Genomic DNA, 16,594 nt, shown 5'->3' with positions numbered 1-16,594 from the left:
GACTCCTCAGTATGTCTGACAGGGGCAATCCCACAACAAACTCTCCCCTTGGGGTCTCTGGGCCAATTAAATATACAACAAACCTTCTGGGGAATAAATCCCCTATGGAATAACCCTGACTAGAGATCCCTTATAGAAGTAACTTTTATTTAATCAGTTTAAAAAAAAGAATGTGCTTTTACTTTTTAGCCACTAGATGGCAGTGGTGCATTAAAATTACTCAACACTGTGCACTCAATGTTCACTATACTGAAATATAAGTGTCTGCATTCAGACTACAACTGAGTATTAATAGATGTAAAAATATATTAGCCACCGATGCCTTAGTGCAGATCAGCAACAGGAGCGCTCTTAACTACTCAGAACTGGCACAGTGTGATATTAAAACATAACACCTCTCCTCCTAACGTTTCGCCACAAAAAAAATGGCTCTGTCACTCTGGTCTTCCAGTCCTGGTCAGGGGCTTGATGATGTAGCAGACGTGCCTGCATGCAGCAGGTCTGCTATGCTATTCGCCTTAAAAGCCACTGCTTTCTTAAATTGGCAGTGGCTGCTATCCCCCGGCAGGCTGACAGTGACTCCGTTTAGTTTTTGCCAGAACATTTACCGTATTTTTCGCCCTATAGGATATATAAGACGCACCCTATTTTAAAGGTCCGAAATCTAGAGAAAAAAAATTCGGAACCCAACAGTGATCTTCAACCTGCGGACCTCCAGATGTTGCAAAACTACAACTCCCAGCATGCCCGGACAGCCAACGGCTGTCCGGGCATGCTGGGAGTTGTAGTTTTGCAACATTTGGAGGTCCGCAGGTTGAAGACCACTGGTATAGGAGGTAATACTCACATGTCCCCGCCGCTCCGGACCCATCACCGCTGCCCTGGATGTCGCTCCATCGCTGTCACCGCGTCCCCATGGTGTCCCCGACGCTCCGGACGTCTTCTTCCCCGGGATCCACGTTCTCCGTCGCCGTCATCACGTCGCTACGCACGCCGCTCCTATTGGATGACGGGACGGCGTGCGCGACGACGCGTGATGACGTCGAAGGAGAGCGCCGGCCATGCAGGGGATCCCGGCACGGAGCAGACACCGAGGAGGCAGGTAAGGTTCCTCCCTGTCCTGTAATCTGTTCGGGACGCCGCAATTTCACCGCGGCGGTCCCGAACAGCCCGACTGAGCAGCCGGGTTAGTGTTATTTTCGCTTGAGAAGCGGCGGTCAGCTTTGATCGCCGCGTCTGAAGGGTTAATACAGGGCATCACCGCGATCGGTGATGTCCTGTATTAGCCTCGGGTGCCGGCCGTTGATGGCCGCAGGTATTCGCCGTATAAGACGCACCAACTTCCCCCCCCCCCCCCCCCCCAGTTTTGGGGAAGAAAAAGTGCGTCTTATACGGCGAAAAATACGGTAAAATGCCCAGGAGTGTCTTGGCAAAATCTGATCGGTTGACAAAAAAGCGAGGAGGTGGGAGACTTTCTAACCTTTATCAGGACTGTTGGGGGTCTGCATTAATCGCATGTTAATAAAATTAGTGCCATTAAAATTCATTTGCGTTAATTAGTTATTAACATATTAATTTTGAAAGCCCTATTATCTGTTATTATAAAAATATTTGAAACGTCAAAAGTGTTTATCAGTCAGGTTTTAAGTGTTCAGACCCTGACCGGTCAGTAGAGCGAGCGGGGAGAAAAGTCCATATGGTTGTGCACTCACAGCTCTATACAACACATGTCTGTTTTCCCCACAGGATGAAGTTGGTTTACCCTCATACCTCACAATGTGTCACCTGTAACCTGCGTCCTGACAGATGTCAACATTATTCTGCATATTTTAGCAAAAACGGAAAATACTATTCCCTCAACTGCAATGGTGAGTATTGTTTGTGTTTTCCTCCACATAGTCATTAGGGTTATTTATTAATATTTTTACCTTTTTTTATAACATCACATGTTGATTTTCAAATAAAGAAAAAATGTATTTCTATATATATATATATATATATATATATATATATATATATATAATTTACAAATAGTTGTGTTGTGTACTGTTATTACAGAAAATAAAGGGCCTTTAGGCCTCTTTCACAAACATAAATGTCATAGCGACAAGTTCGGAGTTTTAATCGGTCAGGGGCTATTGGGAATCCCACCAATGGCTAAAACGCGTAAGCAGAAGTTTAAAAAAAAAAGGAGTACTCTGGGATATGAAAACTTACCCCCTATCCTAAGGATAGAAGATGAGCTTCAGATCGCGGGGTGTCCGACCGCTTGGGCCCCCCACAATCTCCCATACGGGGCCCTTGACTTTTTGACAAAATAGCGCGTTTCAAACACTGCATGTCGTGGCGGCCGACACCCCCTCAATACATTTATATGGCAGAGGCGGAAACTGCCGAATGCAGATGTATTGAGCGGGTGTGTCGGCTGCCGCGTCATTCAGTAGTCAGACACGCCCCATTGTCACTAACTGCCGGGGCCCGTACGGGAGATCGCAGGGGGCCCCAGTGGTCGCACCCCCCCCCCCCCGCCCCCCGTGATCTGAAACGTATCCCCTATGCTTGGGATAGGGGATAAGTTTTCTTATCCCGGAGCACTTCTTTAAAGCTATTATTATATTATTGGTAACATATTTTACTAAAGTGCTTCAAATTGTGCTCTTATATTTAAAAATATGAATCTTTAATGTATTTGATTTTTTGAAGTTGTATTTCGGATAGTAGTAGGTGGGCCCAAAAGTCAAATACATTGAGAACAAATTAACAATAGGAATTACAAAAAAATCCATAAGATCATATACTTACCTATTTCACTGTGTCTCTGTTATATATAGGTCCAGGAATCCCAATCTATACTCTTCACAACAGCACCAATGATACAGGTAAGTGACAGTACAGTAGTTCATGTGCAGAAGACATTACTTGCAGAACAAAAAATAAGTCATCCAGCACTTTAAAAACTAAAATTCCAGTTTTGTTGGGCAGAATAGCGATACATCTTACAAGTGTAGCACACTTTCAACCTTCACAGACGCGTTTCAAGCGCATGCGCTTGAAACGCGTCTGTGAAGGTTGAAGGTGTGCTACACTTGTAGAAAGCAATAGCTAAGAAGACATTACTACTATCGATGGATCACTAACTGAAGATCGATGGATCACATTTTCTGGTCACGCAGAAAATGTTCTTTTTCTTTTCTATGGCTACGGAAAAAAAAACAGGATAAATCAAGATAATAATTTTCGTTAATATCAATAGCAGCCGTGGTAGAATTCATTAAAAACTATTATTTTCTTTCAGAAATAAAAATTTTGGAAAGTAACGAACAACTGGCAGTCTTGCTTGAGGACATCCAAATGCCCACAAAAGAAAGAAACAACATAACACTTCATGGATATAGTAAGTCTCTGTATATCTCCTCCTTTATCTTAAAGGGGTACTCCGCTGCTCAGCGTTTGGAACAAACTGTTCCGAACATTGAAGCCGGCAACTCGTGACATCTTAGATCCGCCCCCTCATGACATCCTGCCCCACCCCCTCAATGCAAGTCTATGGGAGGGGTGTGACAGGGGGCGGGGCTATGTCATCACGAGCTCCCAGAGCCGGCTCCAGCATTCGGAACAGTTCCAAATGCTGAGCGGCAAAGTGCCCCTTTAAGGATTAGATGGGTTGTGCAGAAGTAAGAAAACATGGTTGTTTTCTTCCAAGACAGTGTCACACCTGTAATAACCAACAGCGGGTGGTGTGCCACCTGACCAGTTTGGCTTTGGGTCACTCCTGAGGCCATTTTCTAAATGGCCCACTTGTTTTAAAGGGGTATTCCATGAAAAAACTTTTTTTTTTATATATCAACTGGCTCCAGAAAGTTAAAAAGATTTGTAAATTACTTCTTTTAAAAAATATTAATCCTTTCAATAATTATCAACTGCTGAAGTTGAGTTGTTGTTTTCTGTCTGGCAACAGTTGTGCAGTTCCTGAGACAAGCAGAGATGTCAGCAGAGAGCAGAGTAGAAGAGGTTTGCTATGGGGATTTGCTTCTAAACTGGGCGGTTCCCGAGACACGTGTCATCAAAGAGCACTTGGACAGAAAAAGGCTGCTCAACTTCTGCAGCTCATAAGTACTGAAAGGATTAAGATTTTTTAATAGAAGTAATTTACAAATCTGTTTAACTTTCTGGAGCCAGTTAATATATAAAAAAAAAGATTTTTCCTGGATAACCCCTTTAATTCTTTAACCTCTTAAGGACCCAGGACGTACGGGGACGTCCCCGCACCCTGGGCCTTAAGGACCCAGGACGTCCCCGTACGTCCTGGTGTTTTCCGGTCTCTGCCGCGCGCCGGGCAGAGATCGGAACTGGATGCCTGCTGAAATCCTTCAGCAGGCATCCAGGGCAAATGCCGAGGGGGGCCATGTAGGCCCCCCATGTCGGCGATCGCCGCAAATCGCAAGGGAAATCGCCCTTGCGATCTGCGGCGATACCGGGCTGATCGGGTCTCTGGGACCCGACCGCCCGGTAATTTCGCATGATCCCGGCTGTCACAGACAGCCAGGACCATGCTGAAGTATTGGAGCGAGGTGGCAAGCCTGCCACCTCCTCCGATCCCCTGCGATCCGTCGGTTAGTTAACCGACCAATCGCAGGAGGGGGGGCGGTTACTTCCTCCCGTCCTGCCCGGCCCCTGAAAGTCCGGAGAGGACGGGAGGAAGACCGGAGGACGCGGCGGGGGACGGGGGAGTGCTGGGGACCGGCCCCGATACTTACCTCGTCCCTGAAGACCCGGATCCTGGCGGCGGAGATGGCAGCGGCGGCGACAGGTGAGTAGATCTTCAGCCGCGGTCGGGCCCTTTACAGCAATGCACGTCGCCGTAAAGCGACATGCATTGCTGTAATAGGACCCTGTAAACTACAACTCCCAGCATGCCCAGACAGCCCTTGGCATCTGGGCATGCTGGGAGTTGCAGTTTTGCAACATCTGGAGGTCCACAGTTTTTGGACCACTGTGCCCTTCCAGATGTTGCAAAACTACACATCCTCAGCATGCCCTTACTGTCCAGGCATGCTGGGAGTTGTAGTTCTGTAACATCTGGCCCTTCAGATGTTGCAGAACTACAACTCCCAGCATGCCTGGACAGTTTTGGCATACTGGGAGTTGTAGTTTTGCAACATCTGGAAGGGCACAGATTGGGTACCACTGTATTAGTGGTCTGCAAACTAGTCCTCCAGATGTTGCAAAACTACAACTCCAAGCATGTTGGGAGTTGTAGTTCGGCAACATCTGGCTCTAAAGATGTTGCCAAACTACTACTCCCAGCATGCCTGAAAATGTTTGGGAGTTGTGGTTTTGCAACAGCTGGAGGCACACTGGTTGGGAAACATTGTTTCCTAACTCAGTGTTTCCCAACCCGTGTGCCTCCAGCTGTTGCAAAACCACAACTCCCAAACATTCTCAGGCATGCTGGGAGTAGTAGTTTTGCAACAGCTGGAGGTCCCCCCCCCTGTGAATGTACAGGGTACACTCACATGGGCAGGCGGCTTACAGTGAGTATCGGGCTGCAAGTTTGCAATGCAGCAAATTTTGCGCGGCAGCTCAAACTCGCTGTAACCCCCCGCCCGTGTGACTGTACCCTAAAAACACTACACTACACTACCACAAAATAAAATAAAAAGTAAAAAACACTACATATACACATACCCCTACACAGCCCCCCTCCCTCCCCAATAAAAATGAAAAACGCCTGGTACGCCACTCTTTCCAAAATGGAGCCTCCAGCTGTTGCAAAACAACAACTCCCAGTATTGCCGGACAGCCGTTGACTGTCCAGGCATGCTGGGAGTTTTGCAACAGCTGGAGGCACCCTGTTTGGGAATCACTGGCGTAGAATACCCCTATGTCCACCCCTATGCAAAACCCTAATTCAGGCCTCAAATGCACATGGCGCTCTCAATTCGGAGCCCTGTCGTATTTCAAGGCAACAGTTTAGGGCCACATATGGGGTAGCGCCGTACTCGGGAGAAATTGACTAACAAATCTTGGGGGGCTTTTTCTCCTTTCACCCCTTATGAAAAGGTGAAGTTGGGGTCTACACCAGCATGTTAGTGTAAAAAAAATAAACTTTTTACACTAAACATGCTGGTGTTGCCCTATACTTTTCATTTTGACAAGAGGTAAAGGGGAAAAAATCCCCCCAAAATTTTTAACGCAATTTCTCCCGAGTACGGAGATACCCCATATGTGGGCGTAAAGTGTTCTGGGGGCGCACAACAAGGCCCAGAAGGGAGAGTGCGCCATGTACATTTGAGGTGATTTGCACAGGGGTGGCTGATTGTTACAGCGGTTTTGATAAACGCCAAAAAAAAAAAAAACACATGTGACCCCATTTCGGAAACTACACCCCTCACGGAATGTAATGAGGGGTGCAGTGAGAATTTACACCCCACTGGTGTCTGACAGATCTTTGGAACAGTGGGCTGTGCAAATTAAAAATGTTGTACAGCCCACTGTTCCAAAGATATGACAGACACCAGTGGGGGGTAAATGCTCACTTTACGCCTTCTTACGTTCCTCAAGGGGTATAGTTTCCAAAATGGTATGCCATGTGGGTGTTATTTTGCTGTCCTGGCACCATAGGGGCTTCCTAAATGCGACATGCCCCCCAAGCAAAATTTGCTCTCAAAAAGCCAAATATGACTCCTTCTCTTCTGAGCATTGTAGTTCGCCCGTAGTGCACTTCAGGTCAACTTTTGGGGTACCTCCATACTCAGAAGAGATGTGGTTACAAATTTTGGGGGGTATTTTCTGCTATTAACCCTTGCAAAAATGTGAAATTTGGGGGGGAAACACACCTTTTAGTGATTTTTTTAAATTTATTTTTTACGTATGCAAAAGTCGTGAAACCCCTGTGGGGTATTAAGGCTCACTTTATTTCTTGTTACGTTGCCGAGGGGTCTAGTTTCCAAAATGGTATGCCATGTGTTTTTTTTTTGCTGTCCTGGCACCATAGGGGCTTCCTAAATGCGACATGCCCCCGAGCAAAATTTGCTCTCAAAAAGCCAAATATGACTCCTTCTCTTCTGAGCATTGTAGTTCACCCATAGTACACCTCAGGTCAACTTATGGGGTACCTTCATACTCAGAAGAGATGGGGTTACAATGTTTGGGGGGTATTTTCTGCTATTAACCCTTGCAAAAATGTGAAATTTGGGGGGAAACACACATTTTAGTGAAATTTTATTTTTATTTTTTTACATATGCAAAAGTCGTGAAACACCTGTGGGGTATTAAGGCTCACTTTATTCCTTGTTACGTACCTCAAGGGGTCTAGTTTCCAAAATGGTATGCCATGTGGGGGATTTTTGCTGTTCTGGCACCATAGCAGCTTCCTAAATGCAACATGCCCCCCAAAAACCATTTCAAAAAAACGTACTCTCCAAAATCCCCTTGTCGCTCCTTCGCTTCTGAGCCCTCTACTGCGCCCGCCGATCACTTTACATAGACATATGAGGTATGTGCTTACTCAAGAGAAATTGGGCTACAAATATAAGTATACATTTTCTCCTTTTTCCCCTTGTAAAAATTCAAAAATTGGGTCTACAAGAACATGCGAGTGTAAAAAATGGAGATTGTGAATTTTCTCCTTCACTTTGCTGTTATTCCTGTGAAACACCTAAAGGGTTAAAACGCGGACTGAATGTCATTTTCAATACTTTGGGGGGTGCAGTTTTTATAATGGGGTCATTTGTGGGGTATTTCTAAAATGAAGACCCTTCAAATCCACTTCAAACCTGAACTGGTCCATGAAAAATTGTGAGTTTGGAAATTTTGTGAAAAATTGGAAAATTGCTGCGGAACTTTGAAGCCCTCTGGTGTCTTCCAAAAGTAAAAACACGTCAATTTTATGATGCAAATATAAAGTAGACATATTGTATATGTGAATAAAAAAAATAATTATTCGGAATATCCATTTTCCTTACAAGCAGAGAGCTTCAAAGTTAGAAAAATGCAAAATTTTCAAATTTTTCATAAAATTTGGTGATTTTTCACCAAGAAAGGATGCAAGTTACCACAAAATTTTACCACTATGTTAAAGTAGAATATGTCACGAAAAAACAATCTCGGAATCAGAATGATAACTAAAAGCATCCCAGAGTTATTAATGTTTAAAGTGACAGTGGTCAGATGTGCAAAAAATGGCCGGGTCCTGAGGTGTAAAATGGCTGGGTCCTTAAGGGGTTAACCCTCTCTTGTGTGGAACTGGTCTTCACTGCAGGGGGCCACCAGGTTACTATTTCTGGGTGTGCTTCTGATTTAAGTGGTGCCCGATTTGGGAACCAAGGAGACGGACAGAGACAAGTCTAGTTTACTGTACAAGTACGCAATCAACCAGGCAGGGTCATACACAGCAGAGGAAACCTGCCACAATGGAGTAGGTAGAAATGAAGTCAGAAGGGCAGAGATCAAACACTATAGCATAAGGACAGAAAATACCTTTACAGGGACATAAGGAACCTTACTGCTCATTCAACTTGGCGGCAGCGACTGCCTGATAACGGGGATTTCAGATAGCGATTGGACAGGGAAAGATTTGGGAGTGCATTCTAGCCCAATAAATGGCAGAGAGAAAGCTTGTGTATATCCTAGAGACAGGGGGGGTCTCATCATGGTGGGTTCGAATCCTCCTCTTGCATGGAAAGCAGGGTCGGCACATGCTCCATGTGAGAGCCCCAGCAATACATAAGCGCTGTATCGGGTATCTTTATCGCTCCCATAGAGGGTGTAGGCAGTGTGTGCTGACCCCAGACTTCATGCAGCAGGGAGATTCAGAGCCCTGTTCTGGATATCACGGGTAGTGTTGAGCGGCATAGGCCATATTCGAATTCGCGAATATTCACGAATATATGGACGAATATTCGTCATATATTCACGAATACTTGCATATTCGTAATATTCTCGTTTTATTTTCGCATGTGCGAAAATGCGCGTGTGCGAAAATGCGCGTATGCGAAAATTTACACATGCGCAAATTAGAATAAGCGAAAATTTGCATATGCGAATATTAGCATATGCTAATTTTCGCATATGCAACTATTCGCAGGCCAGTCTCCCACAGTTGTATTAGAGCCTTCTTTACACCACACAAGCTGGAAGCAGAGAGGGGTGATCACTGTGATGTGTACTGTGAAAAAATAAATAAATAACGAATATTCGTAATTACGAATATATAGTGCTATATTCGCGAATTCGCAAATATGCGATATTCGCGAATAAAATTTGCATTGCGAATATTCGCGAGCAACACTAATCACGGGGTGTCCCAGCAGTCAGAACCCCCAAGACAAAACATTTATCCTCTATCTCGTGGATAGGGGATACGTTTGTAAATGCTGGAATACCCCTTTAATAAGTCAGATCATCATAATATGGTGGTCTAACTTTGGTTCAGTAGAACCCCAATTGGGAGTGATGGGGAGAAGGATGGGGCAAGGCCTGGTATTAAAATGCGGCCCTCAAAAAATTCATAGAGATGGCTGAGAACTTTGCCCTACTGCAAGAAAGACAGGACATTAGCAGACATATCATCCATCCGTGCACTGTATCCTGTGCTATACCAACATGGTCCATGACAGGGGATAAAGGACCAGCAAAAGGGGAATAAGACTGGAATACTATGTGTAGAGGTCGGATATTGACTGCTTATATCTTAGGATAGTTTGAAGACCACTACCTTAGGAGACCCTTTCTGAAAGAACAAATAAACCTAGAACAGTTGTCTTTGGCGGCCACTGTACATTAAACAGGAAATGGGTATTTTCTGTTAAAATTACAGTATATATATATATATATATATATATATATGATTTATTTTTTATTTATTTTTCAATCCTATAACTTCTAATCATGTAAATGACTGGTTTAAGAAGAAGCAAATACATAGAAATCGTTGTTTTCTTCTTCCAGATTTGTGGTATATATTGACCCTGCCTCCTCACTTTGATAAAACCAAGAAATACCCTCTACTGATTGACGTGTAAGTATTCTGGACATAAAAGAAGAATATTTATCATTTCCTCCAGCCTTAAATTTTTAACTTTTTTTTGTATTTTTTTAACTTATTATTAAAATGCTCATCTGACCAGTTATTTCAGGAAGTACAGTGGTCCCTCAGCATACGATGGTAATCCGTTCCAAATGGACCATCGTTTGTTGAAACCATCGCATGTTGAGGGATCCGTGTAATGTAAAGTATAGGACATTGGTCTACAACCTGCGGACCTCCAGATGTTGCAAAACTACAACACGCAGCATGCCCGGACAGCCAACGGCTGTCCGGGCATGCTGGGAGTTGTAGTTTTGCAACATCTGGAGGTCCGCAGGTTGAAGACCACTGTTAGAGAAAGTTGTACTCACCTGTCCCCGCCGCTCCGAACCGTCACCGCTCGGCACCGCTGCCCTGGATGTCGCCATCCATTGCTGTCGCCGCGTCCCCAAGGCCTCTGCTTCCCCGGCATCCTCGCTCTCCGTCGTTGCCATCACGTCGCTACGCACGCCGCTCCTATTGGATGACGGGACGGCGTGCGCAGTGATGTGATGACGACAATGGAGAGCGCCGGCGATGCAGGGGATCCTGAAGAGGACGCGCCGGAGCCCCGAGGGCAGGTAAGTGATCATCAGCGGACCACACGAGGCACCGTAAACGGCTATCCGGTGGCAGCTGAAGCAGTCTGCGCTGCCGGATAGCCGTTTATGCGATGGCCCCGACATACAAAAGCATCGTATGTTGATGCTGCCTTCAACATGCGATGGCCTCTGAGAGGCCATCACATGTTGAAATTATCGTATGTCGGGGCCATCGCAGGTCAGGGGGGGTCACTGTATATAAATATAGCGCCACCTGCTGTTTCCTTTCAGTAGCTCTACTGTGTCTCAGTAAATGTCAGAGGTGATGCTAAATAAGTGTAATTACAATCTCCTTCTCTGACAAGTAGAGATGCATCTGGCTAACCCCACCAAGATCCTTCCACATACCTGATGGACAAATATGAGAAGCTTTTTACTACTGATTTATAATATTTAGCAGGTGACAAACTCTCATTGGCACCTGCTGTAATTTGCAGAGCAACATATGCCAATTCATGCACGCAATGCTCACATTTACATAGGAGGCTTTGTCCATCCTACAAATAATACATTACTGTGGCATGGCTTCTGTTTATAATGGAATGTGCAAAACATATGTGAACAGAGCCTTAGTATTATTACCTTCACATCTTGATTGTGTAATGTCAGCTTACCCTCAGCACTGGTACTACAATAGGTGCCATTCCACAATTGTCCCATGTGTAGTCTTTGCGCTGCTGACTTAGGCTGGGTTCACACCACGTTTTTGCAATACAGTTCCCGTATCAGGTTTTTGATGAAAAAGGGATTCCTCAAAACCTGACTAAACTGTATCAAAAACATGTGTACACATTTTGACCCCTATACGGTTAACCCCTTAAGGACAATGGACGTACTACTACGCCCCCGTTTCCGAGTCCTTAAGGACCGAGGACGTAGGAGTACGTCCTGTCCTTTCCCGGCCCCCTGCCGCTAGCCGGAGGGGAGCCGGTGCCCGATGCCTGCTGAAATCGTTCAGCAGGCATCGCGGCATATCGCCCAGGGGGGTCATTATGACCCCCCCATGTCGGCGATGGCCGCAGATCGCTGGACAATTCAGTCCGGCGATTCCGGGTCAATCGGGTCTCCAGTGACCCGGTGACCCGGAATTACTGGCTGATCGGGGCCACGGCCCCGAACAGCCAGAGCCTGCAGGGGTGAGGTGGCACTGGTGCCACCTCACGATCGCCCTGATTCGTCGGCCGGATTACCGGCCGACCAATCAGGGCGCCTGCTGCGGGTGTCACTCCCGCACCCGCTCCGCCCCTCTTCCGGAGGACGTGAGCGGGTGCGGGACGTGCACCCCTGGCGCTGGGGACCCCGATCCCCGGCGTTAATGTTGGGATCGGGGCCCCAGGAGCGACGACGGCGGCGGCGGGACTGACCTGTGTGGCAATCAAGCAGCAGCAGGAGGTGAGTGACAGCCTCCTCCTGTTGCTTAGCAACAGCTCCCAGCATGCAAAAAGGGCATGCTGGGAGCTGTAGTTATGCAACAGGAGGAGGCAGACCACCACAACTCCCAGCATGCACTTATGGGCATGCTGGGACTTATGGTTTTGCTACAGCTGGAGGCACATTCTTTCTATGGAAAAGTGTACCTTCAGCTGTTGTGTAACTACAACTCCCAGCTTGCACAAACAGCTTAAGGGCATGCTGGGAGTTGTAGTGGTGCATCTGGTGGTTGCATAACTACAACTTCCAGCATGCCCGTTGGCTGTCGGTGACTGCTGAGAGTTGTAGTTTTGCAACAGCTGAAGGCACACTGAGTTAAGTAGCAAACCAGTGTGTCTCCAGCTGTTGCATAACTACAATCCCCAGCATCCCCAGCCAAAGTAGTATGCCTCCCGCTGTTGCATAACTACAACACCCAGCATGCCCTTCCGCTGTCCGTACATGCTGGGGGTTGTAGCTTTTGCAACAGCTGAAGGCACACTGGTTGCAAAACACTGAGTTTGTTGCCAAACTCGGTGTTTCACAACCTGTGTGTCTCCAGCTGTTGCAAAACTACAACTCCCAGCATGCACTGATAGACCGTACATGCTGGGAGTTGTAGTTTTGCAACAGCTGGATGTCCCCCCCCCCCCCCAATGTGAATGTACAGGGTACACTCACATGGGCGGAGGATTACAGTAAGTATCCGGCTTCAAGTTTGAGCTGCAGCAAATTTTCTGCTGCAGCTCAAGCTGCCAGCGAGAAACTACTGTGAACCCCCGCCCATGCGACTGTACCCTAAAAACACTACACTACACTAACACACAATAAAATAAAAAGTAAAAAAACACTACATATACACATACCCCTACAATAGAAATGAAAAACGTCTGGTACGCCACCGTTTCCAAAACGGAGCCTCCAGCTGTTGCAAAACTACAACTCCCAGCATGCACTTATAGACCCTACATGCTGGGAGTTGTAGTTTTGCAACAGCTGGATGTTCCCCCCCCCCCCCCCACCCCAATGTGAACGTACAGGGTACACTCACATGGGCGGAGGATTACAGTAAGTATCCGGCTGCAAGTTTGAGCTGAGGCAAATTTTCTGCCGCTGCTCAAACTGCTAGCGAGAAACTACTGTGAACCCCCCGCCCGTGCGAATGTACCCTAAAAACACTACACTACACTAACACAAAAAATAAAATAAAAAGTAAAAAAACACTACATATACACATACCCCTACACAGCCCCCCTCCCCTCCCCAATAAAAATGAAAAACGTCTGGTACGCCACTGTTTCCAAAACGGAGCCTCCAGCTGTTGCAAAACAACTATTCCCAGTATTACCAGATAGCCACTGACTGTCCAGGCATGCTGGGACTTTTACAACAGCTGGAGGCACCCTATTTGGGAATCACTGGCGTAGAATACCCCTATGTCCACCCCTATGCAATCCCTAATTTAGGCCTCAAATGCGCATGGCGCTCTCACTTTGGAGCCCTGTCGTATTTCAAGGCAACAGTTTAGGGTCACATATGGGGTATCGCCGTACTCGGGAGAAATTGTGTTACAAATTATAGGGGGTATTTTCTGCTATTACCCTTTTTAAAAATCTAAAATTTTTGGGAAACCAACATTTTAGGTAAAATTTTTTTTTTTTTTTACATATGCAAAAGTTGTGAATCACCTGTGTGGTATTAAGGTTCACATTACCCCTTGTTACGTTCCCCGAGGGGTCTAGTTTCCAAAATGGTATGCCATGTGTTTTTTTTTTTTTTTTTTGCTGTCCTGGCACCATAGGGGCTTCCTAAATGCGGCATGCCCCCAGAGCAAAATTTGCTTTCAAAAAGCCAAATGTGACTCCTTCTCTTCTGAGACCTGTAGTGCGCCAGCAGAGCACTTTTCACCCCCATATGGGGTGTTTTCTGAATCGGGAGAAATTGGGCTTAAAATTTTGGGGGGTATTTTCTGCTATTATCCTTTTTAAAAATGTAACATTTTTGGGAAACCAAGCATTTTAGGTAAAACATTTTTTTTTTTTTTACATATGCAAAAGTCGTGAATCACCTGTGGGGTATTAAGGTTCACTTTACCCCTTGTTACGTTCCCTGAGGGGTCTAGTTTCCAAAATGGTATGCCATGTGTTTTTTTTTGCTGTCCTGGCACCATAGGGGCTTCCTAAAGGTGACATGCCCCCCAAAAACCATTTGTCGCTCCTTCCCTTCTGAGCCCTCTACTGCGCCCGCTGAACAATTAACATAGACATATGAGGTATGTCCTTACTCGAGAGAAATTGGGTTTCAAATACAAGTAAAAATGTTCTCCTTTTTACCCCTTGCAAAAATTCAAAAATTGGGTTTACAAGAACATGCGAGTGTAAAAAATGAAGATTGTGAATTTTCTCCTTCACTTTTCTGCTATTCCTGTGAAACACCTAAAGGGTTAATACACTTATTGAATGTCATTTTGAATACTTTGGGGGGTGTAGTTTTTATAATGGGGTCATTTATGGGGTATTTCTAATATGAAGACCCTTCAAATCCACTTCAAACCTGAACTGGTCCATGAAAAATAGCGAGTTTGAAAATTTTGTGAAAAATTTCCAAATTGCTGCTGAACTTTGAAGCCCTCTGGTGTCTTCCAAAAGTAAAAACTCATAAATTTTATGATGCAAACATAAAGTAGACATATTGTATATGTGAACCCACAAATGTTTTATTTTGAATATCCATTTTCCTTACAATCAGAGAGCTTCAAAGTTAGAAAAATGCAAAATTTACATTTTTTTCATCAAATTTTGGGATTTTTCACCAAGAAAGGATGCAAGTTACCATAAAATTTTACCACTAAGTTAAAGTAGAATATGTCACGAAAAAACAATCTCGGAATCAGAATGATAACTAAAAGCATTCCAGAGTTATTAATGTTTAAAGTGACAGTGGTCAGAATTGCAAAAAACGCTCTGGTCCTTAAGGTGTAAAATGGCCTGGTCCTTAAGGGGTTAAAAACCGTATACGTTTTGAAAAATGATGTCCGGTTGCATCCTTTTTTTTAAGAAAAAAAAACGTTTCCAAGAACTTTTTTTTTTTTGCAAAGTCAAAAACTGAATGGTGAAAACTGGAGGGAACCGTACGCACATATAGTTCTGTACGGTTCCCATTGACTCCCATGTTTAAAAAAAAAAACGTATACGGTTTAATATGGTTTTTCACCTGGACCAAAAAATGTGGTAGGCTACGGTTTTGGGTACTGGAAAAAAAAAACGGCCAAAACCGTACAAGATGCAAATGGATGAAACCGGATGCATCGTTGGTCATACAGTTGTCAATGGAGAGTCAGTGCATACGGTTTTGAAAACGTATTCGGAAACTGTATAGCAAAAATCACAGCCCTTGCCCCTTAAACCCTGACGGGTCACAACGGGCATTTTTTACCAGTACAAGTACTGCACCAAACCTTTTTTAACAGTCTTCACACGAGCGGACCCACAGCGTATTTTACCTAGCAGATCCGTCGCTGAAGGACCCTTGCATGGCGGCGTTACGTGAGCCTGCTCTGAGCGGCAAAATGCAGTGAAAAAATGCCAAGAAAAACGCCATGTGGGTTTTAACATTGGCATTTTTGCCTGCATTTTTATGTTCTTTTTTGGACTTTAGTGATCCAAAAAAGGGATGAAGATTTTTTTAATTAAATTTTGTCAGTTACCATTAAAAAAAAAAAAGATGCAGTAGGGATGGAAAAAACTGTAGCTAATGAAATTTATAATGACATTTTTTATTAATGTTCAAACAGGGACCAATTTATGTGGGCGGGCAGGGATATTAAAATGTAGCCGACAATTTAATATAAAAAAATAATAATAAAGGAGCCATTTAATTGTAAAAATAATATCATTTTTAAATACATTTTGTTAAACTTTTTATTAATAATGTATTTTAATTATGGTATGTATTTTAAGTGTGTTTTTTTTTGTTTTTTTTTTTACTTTATTCTCTTTCTATTATTCATTATTTAGGTAGTACTACCACTCCCAGAATGGAACAGACTGTTCCATGCTGGGAGTTGTAGTACCTGTACTAATATACAGATCACTTTTTTTTGGTACCCAACTAAATTCTTTAAAAAAACGACGAAGGGGCCAAAAATGCAGTTTCCACACAAAGACAAGAAAAAAAAACGCCAAAATGTAGGAAAATGCGTTGGAATTTTTTCTGGCAAGAGAAAAAAAAACAAGTGGAAACTTAACCTCGGGAAAGTGATTTGTACTTAAAGCGGTACTCCGGTGAAAACTTTTTTTCTTTTAAATCAACTGGTGGCAGAAAGTTAAACATATTTGTAAATTACTTCTATTAAAATATTTGTAAATTACTTCTATTAAAAAAATCTTAATCCTTCCTGTACTTATTAGCTGCTGAATACTACAGAGGAAATTCTTTTCTTTTTGGAATGCTCTCTGATGACATCATGACCACAGTGCTCTCTGCTGACGTTATGATTAGTGTTGAGCGGCAT

At 44.4% G+C, this 16,594-nt stretch overlaps 1 protein-coding gene across 3 annotated transcripts in view; it reads left to right on the top strand.

The window, feature by feature from the left end:
• Window positions 1-16,594, top strand: part of LOC130284711 (dipeptidyl peptidase 4-like) — a 121,973-nt gene that overhangs the window by 84,430 nt on the left and 20,949 nt on the right. For all 3 annotated transcript variants that reach the window (XM_056535373.1, XM_056535374.1, XM_056535375.1), the window contains 4 exons: window positions 1,747-1,868; window positions 2,832-2,879; window positions 3,296-3,394; window positions 9,952-10,021. In XM_056535373.1, coding sequence (XP_056391348.1) covers window positions 1,747-1,868; window positions 2,832-2,879; window positions 3,296-3,394; window positions 9,952-10,021 — 339 coding nt within the window. The remainder of the gene's footprint in view (window positions 1-1,746; window positions 1,869-2,831; window positions 2,880-3,295; window positions 3,395-9,951; window positions 10,022-16,594) is intronic.

Source organism: Hyla sarda, chromosome 8, assembly GCF_029499605.1.
Source record: "Hyla sarda isolate aHylSar1 chromosome 8, aHylSar1.hap1, whole genome shotgun sequence".
NCBI classification, from domain to species: Eukaryota; Metazoa; Chordata; class Amphibia; order Anura; family Hylidae; genus Hyla; species Hyla sarda.
The sequence above is the reverse complement of the archived record's forward strand: the minus strand, read 5'-3'. Positions and strand labels throughout refer to the sequence as shown.